Source organism: Rutidosis leptorrhynchoides, chromosome 1 (assembly GCF_046630445.1).
Source record: "Rutidosis leptorrhynchoides isolate AG116_Rl617_1_P2 chromosome 1, CSIRO_AGI_Rlap_v1, whole genome shotgun sequence".
NCBI lineage: Eukaryota > Viridiplantae > Streptophyta > Magnoliopsida > Asterales > Asteraceae > Rutidosis > Rutidosis leptorrhynchoides.
The window spans coordinates 646101174-646118338 of record NC_092333.1 but is presented as its reverse complement, the minus strand read 5'-3'; the positions used below and the strand labels follow the sequence as shown (position 1 = coordinate 646118338).

The window sequence follows — 17165 nt, the reverse complement described above, 5'->3', positions numbered from 1 at the left end:
TTTAAATGGGTATTTTGGTCTTTTCAGTTGAACGAATTTAAGGCCACTAGATCAGATTGGAGTAAGTCATTACTCCATTTTCAACCACTACCTCCTATCCACATGAATTCTAGAGAGAGGGAAAGGTTTTAGTGTGAGAAAGCTCAATCCAAAGAGGAAGAAGCTAGTTTCGGGCCAAAGTGCGTGTTTTAAAGTTGTTCATCTACTTCCTAGCTACATTGTGATATTGGTGGTACGTTACATTGAAGTTGCAAGCTCGGTTATCTTTCACAAAAGGCTCTAAAGTGAGTGGAATAATTATATGCGTAGATATATAATGTATTTATCTGTGTAGCGTGAGATGTGAAGTGTCGATGTGCTAAGACACCACGTTCACGTGACGAGTGAAGTGTCGATGTGCTAAGATGAAACTCAATGTAATATGACGGGTGAAGTGTCGATGTGTTAAGACGCCACCCGGGGTGAAGTGTCGATGTGTTAAGACGCCACCCAGAGTGAAGTATCGATGTGCTAAGATGCCACTCCAAGAAAGTAAAGGATGAAGTGTCGACATGTTAAGACGCTATCCGGGGTGAAGTATCGATGTGTTAAGATGCCACCCCAAGCAATATGAAGAGTGAAGTGTCGACGTGTTAAGACACCACTCGGAGTGAAGTATCGATGTGTTAAGATGCCACTCCAAAAACTATCACGGGTGAAGTGTCGATGTGTTAAGACGCCACCCGGGGTGAAGCATCGACGTGTTAAGATGCCACCCGTGGGATTAGTGTACGATGCGTTAAGTACTCTAATGGTTGTTATGAACACCGATGGGAAATTTGAGTACCATTCCTTGTACGAATGGTTAACCATGGTTATTGTGTTGTAGTGTAGCGTATTATATTGTTCGGAATATATATATGCTATTGTTGTGCTAGCTTGCGGTATTGGAGGTTAATAGCTTTGTATTTGAGATTATAAGCTAATTGTGTTGCTAGCATGTATGTGATATGTGAGTAAGTGATTGCAAGTAGGTATATTATATATGTATGTGTATAATTATTGCATTCACTAAGCGTTAGCTTACCCTCTCGTTGTTTACCTTTTTAGGCTCCGGCGTGGACAAAGGCAAAGGTATTCGGTTGGAGTAGTGGTCTCCCGCTTGTTTTGATAGGGGATGCTTTTGGGTGTTTAGCTTTTGATGTATGACCGAGATTGGGTAGTTTAACCCCAAACACCGTGCTCTAGGTGTCGTTTGGAACTTAAACTATGATGGTCGAAACTTGTATTTTGAACGAATTTCGTAAAACGGGACATTGTGGGCCCGGTGTTGTAAAACTCGTTTTGATGATGAAAATCTCTTAGTTTTACTTATTATAACATGTTGTGAAAAGGTTTTCGTTTAAAAGTATCGGGAAGCGGAATTTCCGCTCGTGTAATTTGGAACCCGAGATCAGAACCTGACAGTTCATTGGGAATCCGTCCCAATTGTTTGGACGCCGTCCAGGAATCTGGATGCCGTCCAAGGATCTGGACGCCGTCCAGATGTACTAGTCCAGAATTTTTTTTTTGGGTGTGTTTTTGGTATAACGAGGTCGGGTTGTTACAACTACGTCACCGGTTAAGTCGAATCTGCATTTACTCATTTTCACTCTTTTGTGATAGCTTTACTCGTACGCTTCACATAATCGAATCGTTTTATCTATATTAGTCAATAATGATAAAACTCTATTTATCCACTCATATTCGTCATAAAAACATTTTTATTGTTAGCCATGATGACCTCACTCAAATTTCGGGACGAAATTTATTTAACAGGTAGGTACTGTGACGACCCGAAAATCTCCGACAAAATTTAAAACTTAATCTTTATATGATTTCGGTAAGATAAGCAAAGTCTGTAATATTGATTATCAAAATTTTTGAACTAATGTTATATATTCAGTTAACCTCTGACTATTGACCGACGATTCACGAACATCTATTTGTAAATAGATATAGATATATATATATATATATATATATATATATATATATATATATATATATATATATATATATATATATATATATACACACACACACAATAAGTTGGAATATTAATTATTCATAAATAACTTGCAATGTGTATTTAAAAACTGATTTGTGTATATTAAATACAGATATATACATATATATAATTTCAAGTTATTTAGTAAACGATAGTAACATTCGTTTATTGATTCGATTGATATTTAGATAAGTTAACTAAAACGTTTAAGATGAACAAGTAAAACACTAATTTACTACAGTATTTTCGAATTGCTACAGTACCCGAAAAGCTACAGTGTTTTCGAAAATCACTATTTTCTACAGTAAAAATCATTTTGCTACAGTGTTTTTTCGAAAATCACTATTTGCTACAGTGAAAACGACTTTGCTACAGTAAATAATATTTGCTACAGTAAACACTATTTGCTACAGAAAAACACTATTTGCTACAGTGAAAAATATGTCGACAAACAAGAAAACAAAACATATTGGGTGCGTACCAGCTGGCCATGCGATCGCATGGAAAATGGGCATGAAACCCATGCGATCGCATGGGGTTCAGTTCCAGGCCATATCTATAAAGCTCGCAGTTTTTGCTCCGAATTCATTCACTTCTCTCAATCTATATCGATATCTCTCTATATTTATATTATTATTATTATTATTATTATTATTATTATTATTATTATTATTATTATTATTATTATTATTATTATTATTATTATTATTATTATTATTATTATTATTATTATTATTATTAAGGTTAATATTATTATTAATCTTATTATTATTAGTAGTATTAGTATTATTATTATTTATACATAAAATACTACGACGAGGTTCTGCTAGCATGTTTTCAAAATGAGTTTTGCGAGCGGGATAGAGCTAAGGAAATTATGGATATGGTTCGAGGGTATTACTCGTGAGTCAAACTAGTGTTTATCATCTCTGTTGCGTCTACGTACTTTCCTACAATATTGAATCACAATATTGATACGTGAGCATTCATATCTTATCTTTTATATATTAATAGTGTATCCATGTCTAGTGCTCGAGTATATATGTTTATGCATGCTTGTATGCTTTAATTTTGTCGTTAAACAGTTTATGATGAATCACGAATTTGATACATATGCTACTGATATAAATATATGATATGCATATTTTTGGAAAGCTGGCGAAAAATTATTAACTTTTCATTTAGAAATCGCGTGATTTCGGTCATATTTCGGTGAATGACCTTATGTGCTGCTAAGGTGAGTTTCATTTGCTCCCTTTTTAATTGCTTTTGCAATATATATTTTTGGGCTGAGAATACATACACTTTATTTTAAACGCAATGGATACAAGTACATACTAAATTCTACACCGAGTTTGAACCGAAAATCCCTTAGCTTTGGTAACTAGTAATTGCCGGTTATAAGAACTAGTGGGCGCGAATAGTGGAATATGGATCCATAGGGCTTGACATCCCTGTCTGTTCCAGGTATAGAAACCCTAGCCTGAACTATAAAACAGACGTATGCTATTTGAGTTTAGTACACGTTGGTTTGCGTGTATTGTACATGTTGGTTGCATGTATGTTAAAACATGGGTACTTATTATATATACGTTAAAGCTTAGTTACCAGGGTGCTCAATCTTGTAGAATATTTTGATAAACGTTTCTGGATGAAACAACTGAAATCTTGTGATCCACTTTTATATACAGATTAGCGCAACATTAAAACTATGAACTCACTAACCTTTGTGTTGACACTTTTAAGCATGTTTATTCTCAGGTACCTAGAAGTCTTCCGCTGTTTGCTTATACGTTATACAAGCTATGTGCATGGAGTCATACATGCTTTATTCGAGAAAACTTTGCATTCACAAAATCATCACCATGTATCTTATTTGACTGTATTGTCAACGGATGTATTGTTAGAAACTATTATATACGATGATTGTCTATACGTAGAAATCATCAGACGTCGAAAACCTTGGATTTATATATTCATTTATGGTGTACCTTTTCAAAAGAATGCAATGTTTACAAAACATATCATATAGAGGTCAAAACCTCACTATGAAATCAATGAATGATGTATTCGTCCAAATGGATTTGGACGGGTCATCACAGCAGCATTTAGAAGTACATTTCTAAGTCTGTGAGGCTGCAGATATAATAATACATTATTTTATCTTATGTCTTAAGAAAACAAACTGTCTGCAATAAAAACGTCTGCAAGCGCAGACATAAGACATAATAAGGTCTGTAAACAGAAAAACAAACACCACCTAAATTATCCTTAGCGATGTATTACGCAACTAACCTATCCTTAGTAATCTATGGAGTATTACACAATTTGAATGATTTAAGCATCAACTCTCTTTTTATTTGTTATATTGATTGAAGTTTAATAGTCTTAAGAGTGTTTATATAAGTCAATTAAAAAAATAATATTCTTATATCATGAAAACAAAACAAAAAAATAATAAATAAATACTCGTATAACAACTTATTTACATATCGCATTTGTACTTAAAAAATTAGAGTTCCTTATCTCACCAAAAGGCCTTTAACTTAGTGGTATCGAAGTAAATCATAAATCTTGAAGTTGTTAGCTATGGTTCCGTGATGAAATATTTATAATTGGGTGTTTGCCGTTAAAAAAAATAATTGTTGCGGCCTATAAACAGCATCAAACATTTTATATCATCAATTTGGCAATATCAGGAACTTAAACAGCCAATCTAGCGTTTCATTTACCCAATTGACCCAAATTCCCAGCTTCCAAATACAAAACTTAATGACCCGAACCAGAGTTCGAGTATACGATAGCAACAAGACACGGACACCTAAATAGTCTCATTAAGCAACATGCCATACAGATCTACATACTTAAATTAAGCAAAACTGGCTTCTTTTTTTTTACAAACTGAATAATAAGTAGAAAAACTATTTAGGTAAGACATACTTCTCCACTTTGATGAGCTTCTTTGACCCTCTTGTCGTATTCGTCTCCATCGTATGCAGGTTCAGCCCCGCCTATGTCATCATCATCATCATCTTCCTGGCCCCAACCAAATCCTCCAATTGAATGAGAAGCTGCAGGAAGAGACTTTGCTTCTTCAACGATTTTCGTGATTTCGTCTACACTTTGTGGTGAAAATGTTGGATTCTCATTCCTGTAATACGCAACTTGTGCGGTTTCTGTTAATTCCCTTGGCAGATTCTTTAAGAACCATGGGTGGCTTTTAATGTCTTTTAGGCTAATCCTCTATGGGAAAAGGAAAAAGAAAAAGTCAAACTCTACTCAAAAAAATGTAATTAAAGGTCAAAGTAGCCATGATCATATTCAATCAACTATATTGAACAAATCCTTACACATACCCTGGAAGCACTGGCAACAAATATTCGAGAAAGCAGATGTCTACAGTCTTGAGATATGTGAACGTAGTCGGGGATCTTGTATTCCGCAGCCATTATTCGCTATCAAAAGTCAAAAATAGACCAAAAGTCAATTTCAAATTAAAGTCAATGTACAAAAGAAAAGTTATCTTAGAGACTTGGACCATAAATTGAAGTTACTTGAATAGTCTTCCTAAAATTTTTGGGATCTTTCGGGTCTTCAAATGGGTATGCTCCCACGAGCATCACGTAAAGTGTAACTCCACAAGACCAGACATCAGCCAACTGAACAAACACAAAATCATAATTTGACAAAAACCAAAAGTCACAAGCATAAAAATATTGGAAGATATTGGTAGTTCTTGTGATGAACCAACAAATAGTACCTCGACAAAATGGGTAATCGCCGACGAAAACAAGTTCAATAAAGTAGCCAGAAAATCAGTTGTTTGAGTGTAACATACTATACTATAATGGTTTAATTGAGAAACTAATATATATTGAATGCACATGAACATAAACATAAAAATTCTTGCATATTATAAAAATATAGATACATAAATGATTTCCCATACATACTCTCTAAATGAATTTTATATGCATAAATAAGTAATGAATTTTAAAACTTTTTATAAATAAATTTTTACAAAATCACATCATCAATTTGGTAGTAAAAAAACATGAAAGCGTACTTATTACATGCTTTCATATTATTACTGTAAAAAAACTTACACATCCATCATTTCAAAAAAATAATTTCATATAGAATTTCAGTTTAAAATTTCAACCTTGCCATCATACTCTTTACGTGAAAGAACCTCGGGAGCGATGTATGCAGGGGTTCCAACTGTCGATTTGGGTCTCGAATGAAGCAGAGATGACTGCAAATAAATCAAGGCTATTAGCATTTCGTTTTTAAGCATGTTACTTTCGAATGTACTATAATCGACACACACCTTTGAATAACCAAAATCACATATTTTCAGGCGTGGTGCAGGGCTCCCATCTAATAGTGTGTTCTCAAGCTTTAGATCTCTATGACATATTTGCTGCACAAGGTCAAAACTTCAGTATCATAAATTCAACAATTTAAAAACAATTCGTCTTGAGTTCAAGAAGTATGTATAGTATCGTGTGAGATTTTATCTTCTTAAAATCTTCTTTTACCATGAAATGACAGTAGTGAACTCCTGATATAAGCTGCTGGAAGAAGTATCTTGCCTGAAATATCGACAGATAGAATCATAAAAGAGGAGATTGGTATTGCAGAATTTTAAGAGCGTGAACGGATATTTGAAGAAATTAAACCTCGTCTTCACTAAATCTTCCAGCATTGCAAATCCTATCGAAAAGCTCTCCTCCTGCGGCATATTCCATGACAATAGCAAGGTGTGTGGGAGTGAGTACGACCTATAGAAATACAAACATGATTATAAGCCCAAGATCCACAATATTATATATTTTATGTAACATGTATATATACTAGTAGAAGATAGCCTAGTGGTTGGGGCCTGACATCCTTGCAAGATGTCTGAGGTTCGAATCTTGTGGTGGCCAAAGAAAGATTAGAAAATGCCACGGAGTAATTTAGTTAGGCTGCGTACATTAGAGTATGGGTCAGAATACCCACCCTCCCAGGTAACCTAACAAGGAAAAACCTTATAACTTTAACTTTATTATGCTAGAAGAGGCATAAAAACCAGGATAAATGGGTGCGTTATGGGATGTAACATGTCTGGTTGAAAGATGTACAATTTGGTATGGGTCAAGGCGAATCGCTTGGGTTCCTTGGAATTTGAAACACTTTTTCCAATATTTTTGTATAAAGACTGTGTCAAAATTTATACGCTTATATTGTTTAGAAATATATAGCATACATGAATAGAATGACTTGAGAGGTCTTAGGAAGTAAAAAACCATTTTGGGTGACTTTTGATCTCGGTTAGACGGGTTGGCTTGGGTTTCGTTGGCCTACAACCACTTTTTGGTTCCTTTTTATAATATATCTCCAAACACTAATTCTTGATATGTGATTACAAAAGCTATAGTATTACAATGATAATCTTAATGTTTTATAAAGGCAACATTCGATGATCTTTCAAACGGTTCGAGCCATTTAACCCAATTCCTTTATAGTTGACCCTTTTATTTGACTCCTTTTTTCAGAAAGAGACGAACCAAAAAGTATTTTATCAAGAAAAGTAAATGTTGTGATTCCCACAGGACGAGCGAAGTACTTACGATGAAATCATATAAAAAAAAAAATTGAAAAGAAACAAGCGAAGAAGGCTACTTGCCTCTCTAAACCGAATAATGTTAGGGTGCTGAAGCGACCTGTGATTTATGATCTCTCGAGCAACATTTTCATCAATCTACACATAAACAACAAGAAAAATATTCAAGAATTCAGCCTGTATGTCAAGAATATTCCATCAACTTATATTACAAGAACAAAACAATAGTTTTAATACTGATCATAGTAACAGATTACAAGTGGGCCTTATATATAATCCAATAAAATCAAAAAAGCTGCTTTCTTTTAACAATCACAAGCGTGTTTGAACAATTATATGTTTCACCAACCTGCCAATTATATATAGCAAAGCAATATTTATTATAAAATATACAAGGAAAATAGCGTATACCTTTTGTCCTCTTTCTATATATTTCATAGCAACAAGCTCTTTTGTAACTTTGTTCCTCATCAACCTTGCAACACCAAAATTCCCAGATCCTATATCCTTCACTATGTCGTACTTATCCATTTTCTATATACAAAATGATATATGCACCAACGCTTAAAATTCGAATTTTTTATTATAATTGCAAAACTGTGCAGCCCTGGTATAATCAAAACTTACCTCAATGTTCTTATTCCAGAGCAAATTGAGAATATGGGGATTCGAGATACAAAATCAAAAATTAAATTCCAGGTTCGAATACACACAACAATTGAGGTTCAATTCATTGTCGTATCCTACACCATGAAAGATGGAAACCCTGATTTTATAAAAAGGTTCCAACTTGGAGCGTTATTGGGATCAAATTAGATAAATTGCTAAAAGATTTTATATGGGTTTGGGTGAAAAGGAGAAATTTAGTAACAATTGTCTGAGGTTGCGAAAAATCATTGAATGAAAAAAGGGTAAATTTATCGTAACAGAGCATAAAAGAAAAAGATTATGTAATATAGAGACATAGATTCTAATGAATCGGGAATATATTTGGTCATGAAGAGAAAATTGATTAAACGATAGAGATATGATACGTGCGTATCTATATCTAAAAATAGATAGATTGTAAGTTACTTTTCTGGAACAGGGACGGTGTTGCATGAAGACAAACAACATGGTTGAGTTTTTTTTTTTTGTACCTTTTTCTTTCGTAACAAGAGGTTGGTTGTATTGTTCGAGTCAACACGAAACGTTAATTTATTGGTGAGAGCTTATATCTTAAATTGAACTTCAGTCATGTTTAAAACTAATGTAAAATTTGATTCTATCATTTTCATGACGTCTCACACTTTTTTAAACCTACTTATTGGTCGGATGTTCATTCGGAAACAATCTCTCTATTCATTGAACATTGAAAGGGAGTACTTTGTCTACTTTTGAGTTGTTTCACTCTTGGTAGAGAAATGACTTCTCTAGGATAGAGGAAGTTTGTGTACATCTTACCTCCCTCATACCCTACTTTTGTGGGAATGGGTTTTATTGTGTAAAGTATAACTAGCAATCTTACTATGGAGCGTTTTTTATATATAAAATCAATTTTGACTGTTAAAAAAAAAGTATAACTAGCCATGCAAATACACAGAACAAAAACAGTTCAGGACAGTTACAAATGTGAAGAGCATACAGGAGTAACTTACCAACTAGCCAAGCAAATAAACTGTAAGCTAATATGATTGAAAGACATTAAGGTGTTGTTTGTTTTTGAGGATGTTTTTGTTTGAAGATCTGCGGACTATGTCTATAAAGAAGATGTGGTCCAAAGGTCTGTATGCTGAATACTGAAGACTGTTTGTTTTTATGTCTGGAAAACAACTTAGTTCTATCTGCAGCACTTAGAAGCATATTTCCAAGTCTGTGAGGTTGCAGACATAATAATACATTATTTTATCTTATGTCTTCAGAAATACAAACAGTCTGCAGTAAAAACGTCTGCGTGCACGCAGATATAAGACATAATAAGTTCTTCAGATTGAAAAACAAACAAGGATATAAGGACTAATGATTTTCATAACGCTTAATTTGTTACATTTATTTGCATAAATAAAAGTATTGTGAAATGATTTTTGCATATCTATTTGTAAATGATAGTTATTAAATTATACTCCGTATTTATAAATATTAGGTAACACTCTAAGAATACAAAACATTTCTATTACTCTTCTCATCATAAAATAAATGTCTACATTTTCATGTTAATTTATCTCAAAATAAGTGTTCACTTTTAAAAAATGGAGGATCGATTATACTACCTTTTTACCCTTATCATATTCCAACATTTCAGAAAACCACGTGATATTTTAACCTATGTTTTTTTTCCAAATTATAATGATACACGTATACGCATGCTTATGCGGAATACGCATTCAAGTCCTAACATGCGTACTAGATGCCACCATCCATGTACGCTGTGAATAAAACCAAGGGTAAGCCGCGCTCCTTATGCGCATACCAATGGATGCGGTCTCTAATGACTTGGTCAAATGTTTACCTTGCACTCTAAGCTAAACGATAAGACCAACCTTTATTCGGTTTTCTTAAATAACGCATGTTAATTTGGAAAGGAGATCACGATTATAAGGGAATGAAATCCTATCTGAAACGACTCAACCCGTCGTAATCCGGCTCATAAATTTTTTTCTTTATAATACTTTAATATTATTAACAACATTTAGGTCCCAATTATGTTTCCAAAAACATCTTCATTACAATAGTAAGTTAAACCAACTTTAAAACATACATTACAATAGTTGAAGTACAAAACGGGCATACAACCCAAGACCCGTTTGACATAACCAAAAGTAAACCTTGACCCGACTATTTTACTTTTCAACAAAACCGAGCATGGTGATTGGGAACGCTACCCAATCCTAAGCAAAAGTATAAAGCACAAACTTCTAAAACAACCCGTAAGCACTAGTCCACATGCTTACCCAAGTCGCCACCTCGCGAACCTATAAAAATGTAAACAACGAGAGGGTAAGCTATGAAAGCTTAGTGAGTATAAACATACTATATACATACACATGCATAAAATGAACACGTACAACCAAACACATAAAGTAAACGCATACCGCAATCCAAGTATAACTAGCAAGCTATACCTAACGTACCACCAAGCCAAAATCCGCAAGATTAGCTACAACATACAATAAGTATATACACGCATATACAAAATATAACCAAGACACCAAGGTTAACCCCTTAACCTCATACATATGAAGGTTGGCCGAATTACCCGAGCCTTAGTGAATCCCACTACTCGAGATTCACTTCCTTTACCGCTTCAATAACCGAGGTTGGCCGAACTACCCGTGCCTTAGTGAATTCGCACTACCCGAGATTCACCACCTCATCACTAAGATGACCGAACTACCCGAGTCATCATGAATCCGCACTACCCGAGATTCATCTCCTCAACATCATCAACAACGATGGGGTTGGCCCGACATGCCAAAGTGAATCCGTATACTCCAAAGATTCACTACCCCAAGGGTGATAACCCAAAACACATAAGCGTACAACATGGACTCAAACTCCAAGAATCCATTCTCCCATCACATGTAAAGTGAATCCGAGCAAGGATCACTCTACCGACCCGCACCCATCCTATGCATACATACGCATATAATATATTTACACTCACCTTGAAATCTTGATGGATGCAACCGAATAATCCGAAATCGCCAATGGAATGTACCTATTCCATTAATCGCATAACAAACAACACAATTAGGGTGGATTTACAAATCAACCCAAATTGACACTTAGTGCAATTTCGGTCCAAAGGCACTTCCAAGCACAAACCGCGCCCAAACTAATCAATAATCACTAACACAAGTGAGAATGGTCCTAGTACACCAATCATAAGCGTTAAACACCTATCTTGCCCAAATTGACACATAAACCCTAATTTTGACCCATTTCAAAATCAAGCTTCCAACAACACCCATTTGGGTTCTTTCAACAACATAATCACTGATTGTGATGACTCGTCCAAATCCATTTGGACGAATACATCATTCATCAATTTCACAGTGAGGTACTGACCTCTACATGATATGTTTTGTAAACATTGCGTTCTTTTGAAAAGGCACACCATAAATGAATATCAAATTCCAAGGTTTTTGACGTCTGATGATTTTTACATATAGACAATCACCGTAAATAATAGTTTACAATAATACATCCGTTGACAATGCAGTCAAAATAAGATACATGGTGATGAATTTGTGAATGCAATGTTTTCTCGAATAAAGCATGTATGACTCCATGCACATAGCTTGTATAACATATAAGCAAACAGCGAAAGACTTCTAGAAACCTGAGAATAAACATGCTTAAAAGTGTCAACACAAAGGTTGGTGAGTTCATAGTTTTAATGTTGCGCATAATCTGTATATAAAGGTGGATCATAAGATTTCAGTTGTTTCATCCAGAATCGTTTATCAAAAAATTCTACAAAATTGAGCACCATGGTAACTAAACTTTAACGTATATATAATAAGTACCCTTGTTTTAACATACATGCAACCAACATGTACAATACACGCAATCCATCGTGTACTAAACTCAAATAGCATATGTCTGTTTTATAGTTCATGCTAGGGTTTCTATACCTGGAGCAGACGGGGATGTCAAGCCCTATGGATACATATACAACTACTCGCGCCCACCAGTTCTTATAACTGGCAGTTACTAGTTACCAAAGCTAAGGGATTTTTGGTTCAAACTCTGTGTAGAATTTAGTATGTACTTGTATCCATTGTGTTTAAAATAAAGTGCATGTATTCTCAGCCTAAAAATATAGATTGCAAAAGCAATTCAAAAGGGAGCATATAAAACTCACCTTAGCAGCACATAAGGTCATTTACCGAAATGTGACCGAAACTCGGAATGCAAAATAACCGTAGATCTCAACCTAGAGAACATATGTTGGTCAATACATGTCTAACAAGCTAGGTCAGGTCATAGTGTATCACAATCCTAATGCTCGAGACTGACATGCAAAAGTTAACAAAAGTCATCTCAAAAAGTCAATTTTGACAATTGTTTAACAAAACGAGACCTGTCTTATATAAGAATTCATTTACTCGACTAGTAGTATCCAAAAATCCAATTTATTAATCTTATAAACAAGTTGGTTAAATATTAATTTCAGATTCAAAAGCAAGTTCAATTAACGTTAATCATAATTCAGTTGACCATAACTTTTAATTCGTTTATCGAAATCACGCGATTCCTAAATGAAAAGTTATTAATTTTTCGCCAGCTTTCCAATAACATGCATATCATATACCTTATATCAGTAGTGTATGTATTAAATTCGTGATTCATCATAAAACTATCTAATGACGAAAATTAGCATACAAGCATGCATAAACATATATACTCGAGCACTAGACATAGATACACTATTAATATATAAAAGGTAAGATATAAATGCTCATGTATCAATATTGTGATTCAATATTGCAGGAAAGTACGTAGACGCAACGGAAATAATAAATGCTAAGTTGGCCTCACGAACAATACCCACGAACATTACCCACTGTAGTGACCCGAACTTTTCCATGTTTATATATATTAATTGAGATTGATATTTACATGATTAAATGTTTCCAACATGTTAAGCAATCAAACTTGTTAAGACTTGATTAATTGAAATAGGTTTCATATAGACAATTGATCACCCAAGTTGACCGGTGATTCACGAACGATAAAACTTGTAAAAACTATATGATGACATATATATGGATATATATATATATATAGTTAACATGATATTATGATAAGTAAACATATCATTAAGTATATTAACAATGAACTACATATGTAAAAACAAGACTACTAACTTAATGATTTTGAAACGAGACATATATGTAACGATTATCGTTGTAACGACATTTAATGTATATATATCATATTAAGAGATATTCGTACATCATAATATCATGATAATATAATAATTTAAAATCTCTTTTTATATTATAAACATTGGGTTAACAACATTTAACAAGACCGTTAACCTAAAGGTTTCAAAACAACATTTACATGTAACGACTAACGATGACTTAACGACTCAGTTAAAATGTATATACATGTAGTGTTTTAATATGTATTCATACACTTTTGAAAGACTTCAAGACACTTATCAAAATACTTCTACTTAACAAAAATGCTTACAATTACATCCTCGTTCAGTTTCATCAACAATTCTACTCGTATGCACCCGTATTCGTACTCGTACAATACACAGCTTTTAGATATATGTACTATTGGTATATACACTCCAATGATCAGCTCTTAGCAGCCCATGTGAGTCACCTAACACATGTGGGAACCATCATTTGGCAACTAGCATGAAATATCTCATAAAATTACAAAAATATGAGTAATCATTCATGACTTATTTACATGAAAACAAAATTACATATCCTTTATATCTAATCCATACACCAACGACCAAAAACACCTACAAACACTTTCATTCTTCAATTTTCTTCATCTAATTGATCTCTCTCAAGTTCTATCTTCAAGTTCTAAGTGTTCTTCATAAATTCCAAAAGTTCTAGTTTCATAAAATTAAGAATACTTTCAAGTTTGCTAGCTCACTTCCAATCTTGTAAGGTGATCATCCAACCTCAAGAAATCTTTGTTTCTTACAGTAGGTTATCATTCTAATATAAGGTAATAATCATATTCAAACTTTGGTTCAATTTCTATAACTATAACAATCTTATTTCAAGTGATGATCTTACTTGAACTTGTTTTCGTGTCATGATTCTGCTTCAAGAACTTCGAGCCATCCAAGGATCCATTGAAGCTAGATCCATTTTTCTCTTTTCCAGTAGGTTTATCCAAGGAACTTAAGGTAGTAATGATGTTCATAACATCATTCGATTCATACATATAAAGCTATCTTATTCGAAGTTTTAAACTTGTAATCACTAGAACATAGTTTAGTTAATTCTAAACTTGTTCGCAAACAAAAGTTAATCCTTCTAACTTGACTTTTAAAATCAACTAAACACATATTCTATATCTATATGATATGCTAACTTAATGATTTAAAACCTGGAGATACGAAAAACACCGTAAAACCGGATTTACGCCGTCGTAGTAACACCGCGGGCTGTTTTGGGTTAGTTAATTAAAAACTATGATAAACTTTGATTTAAAAGTTGTTATTCTGAGAAAATGATTTTTATTATGAACATGAAACTATATCCAAAAATTATGGTTAAACTCAAAGTGGAAGTATGTTTTCTAAAATGGTCATCTAGACGTCGTTCTTTCGACTGAAATGACTACCTTTACAAAAACGACTTGTAACTTATTTTTCCGACTATAAACCTATACTTTTTCTGTTTAGATTCATAAAATAGAGTTCAATATGAAACCATAGCAATTCGATTCACTCAAAACGGATTTAAAATGAAGAAGTTATGGGTAAAACAAGATTGGATAATTTTTCTCATTTTAGCTACGTGAAAATTTGTAACAAATCTATTCCAACCATAACTTAATCAACTTGTATTGTATATTATGTAATCTTGAGATACCATAGACACGTATACAATGTTTCGACCTATCATGTCGACACATCTATATATATTTCGGAACAACCATAGACACTCTATATGTGAATGTTGGAGTTAGCTATACAGGGTTGAGGTTGATTCCAAAATATATATAGTTTGAGTTGTGATCAATACTGAGATACGTATACACTGGGTCGTGGATTGATTCAAGATAATATTTATCGATTTATTTCTGTACATCTAACTGTGGACAACTAGTTGTAGGTTACTAACGAGGACAACTGACTTAATAAACTTAAAACATCAAAATATATTAAAAGTGTTGTAAATATATTTTGAACATACTTTGATATATATGTATATATTGTTATAGGTTCGTGAATCAACCAGTGGCCAAGTCTTACTTCCCGACGAAGTAAAAATCTGTGAAAGTGAGTTATAGTCCCACTTTTAAAATCTAATATTTTTGGGATGAGAATACATGCAGGTTTTATAAATGATTTACAAAATAGACACAAGTACGTGAAACTACATTCTATGGTTGAATTATCGAAATCGAATATGCCCCTTTTTATTAAGTCTGGTAATCTAAGAATTAGGGAACAGACACCCTAATTGACGCGAATCCTAAAGATAGATCTATTGGGCCTAACAAACCCCATCCAAAGTACCGGATGCTTTAGTACTTCGAAATTTATATCATATCCGAAGGGTGTCCCGGAATGATGGGGATATTCTTATATATGCATCTTGTTAATGTCGGTTACCAGGTGTTCACCATATGAATGATTTTTATCTCTATGTATGGGATGTGTATATTGAAATATGAAATCTTGTGGTCTATTATTATGATTTGATATATATAGGTTAAACCTATAACTCACCAACATTTTTATTGACGTTTTAAGCATGTTTATTCTCAGGTGATTATTAAGAGCTTCCGCTGTCGCATACTTAAATACGGACGAGATTTGGAGTCCATGCTTGTATGATATTGTGTAAAAACTGCATTCAAGAAACTTATTTTGTTGTAACATATTTGTATTGTAAACCATTATGTAATGGTCGTGTATAAACAGGATATTTTAGATTATTATTATTTGATAATCTACGTAAAGCTTTTTAAACCTTTATTGATGAAATAAAGGTTATGGTTTGTTTTAAAATGAATGCAGTCTTTGAAAAACGTCTCATATAGAGGTCAAAACCTCGCAACGAGATCAATTAATATGGAACGTTTTTAATCAATAAGAACGGGACATTTCAGTTGGTATCAGAGCGTTGGTCTTAGAGAACCAGAAAATTTGCATTAGTGTGTCTTATCGAGTTTGTTAGGATGCATTAGTGAGTCTGGACTTCGACCGTGTTTACTTGAAAAATGATTGCTTAACAAATTTTGTTGGAAACTATATATTTTTAACATGTGAATATTATGTGATATATTAATCTCTTAACGCGTTTGATATTATGTGATAGATGTCTACCTCTAGAACAAGTCCCATTGACTCACCTAATAATAATGAAGAGTCAAATGTAAATTGGAATGATTCGTGGACTGATTCACAAGTTCCCGAAGAGGAACCGGAAGAAGAGTCGGAACCAGAAGAAGAATCGGAACCGGAAGAAGAATCGGAACCGGATGAAGAAATAGAACCGGTGGGGGAAATAATAAAACGGTTAAGTAAAAGAAAATCCTCAACCAACCGACCAAGGTTAATTATGGTCAATGGTGTTTCCGCCAAGGAAGCAAAATATTGGGAGGATTACCAATTCTCCGATGAATCGGATTCCGACGAGAATTCCGATGATGTTATAGAAATTACCCCAACTGAATTTAAAAAGGCAAAAGAAAATAATAAGGGAAAGGGCATAAAAATAGAGAAATCTAATTCCAACCCCGATGAACTTTATATGTATCGTCAACCCCCGAAGTCCTTAAGTTGTAACAATGACCCGGGAACCTCTAAACCACCAGGTTTTTCTAAAC

General features: G+C 33.7%; 1 protein-coding gene across 2 annotated transcripts; it reads right to left on the bottom strand.

Moving 5' to 3' along the window:
• Positions 1 to 4913: 4913 nt before the first annotated feature.
• LOC139885749 (serine/threonine-protein kinase SAPK7-like) lies at positions 4914 to 8168 on the bottom strand. Of its 2 annotated transcripts, none has more exons than XM_071869503.1 (9): positions 8049 to 8168; positions 7701 to 7775; positions 6712 to 6813; positions 6571 to 6624; positions 6360 to 6452; positions 6192 to 6284; positions 5584 to 5688; positions 5380 to 5484; positions 4914 to 5272 (listed from the first exon to the last, which is right to left on the bottom strand). In XM_071869503.1, the coding sequence occupies exons 1-9, from the start codon at positions 8166 to 8168 to the stop codon at positions 4955 to 4957; spliced, it is 1065 nt and encodes a 354-aa protein (XP_071725604.1). In that variant the 3' UTR covers positions 4914 to 4954. The 2 variants fall into 2 exon arrangements, with proteins under 2 accessions (XP_071725604.1, XP_071725605.1); XM_071869504.1 differs by having other exon boundaries at positions 5386 to 5484.
• Positions 8169 to 17165: the final 8997 nt, after the last annotated feature.

What these genes read in the sequence shown, in the direction of transcription:
- LOC139885749 (XM_071869503.1), bottom strand. Translation starts at nt 8,168, where the DNA reads ATGGATAAGTACGACATAGTGAAGGATATAGGATCTGGGAATTTTGGT. An exon ending in GAAGATTTAGTGAAGACGAG is followed by an intron (nt 6,625 to 6,711) that starts GTTTAATTTCTT and finishes TCGATATTTCAG; the next exon opens with GCAAGATACTTCTTCCAGCA. An exon ending in TTCACTACTGTCATTTCATG is followed by an intron (nt 6,453 to 6,570) that starts GTAAAAGAAGAT and finishes GACCTTGTGCAG; the next exon opens with CAAATATGTCATAGAGATCT.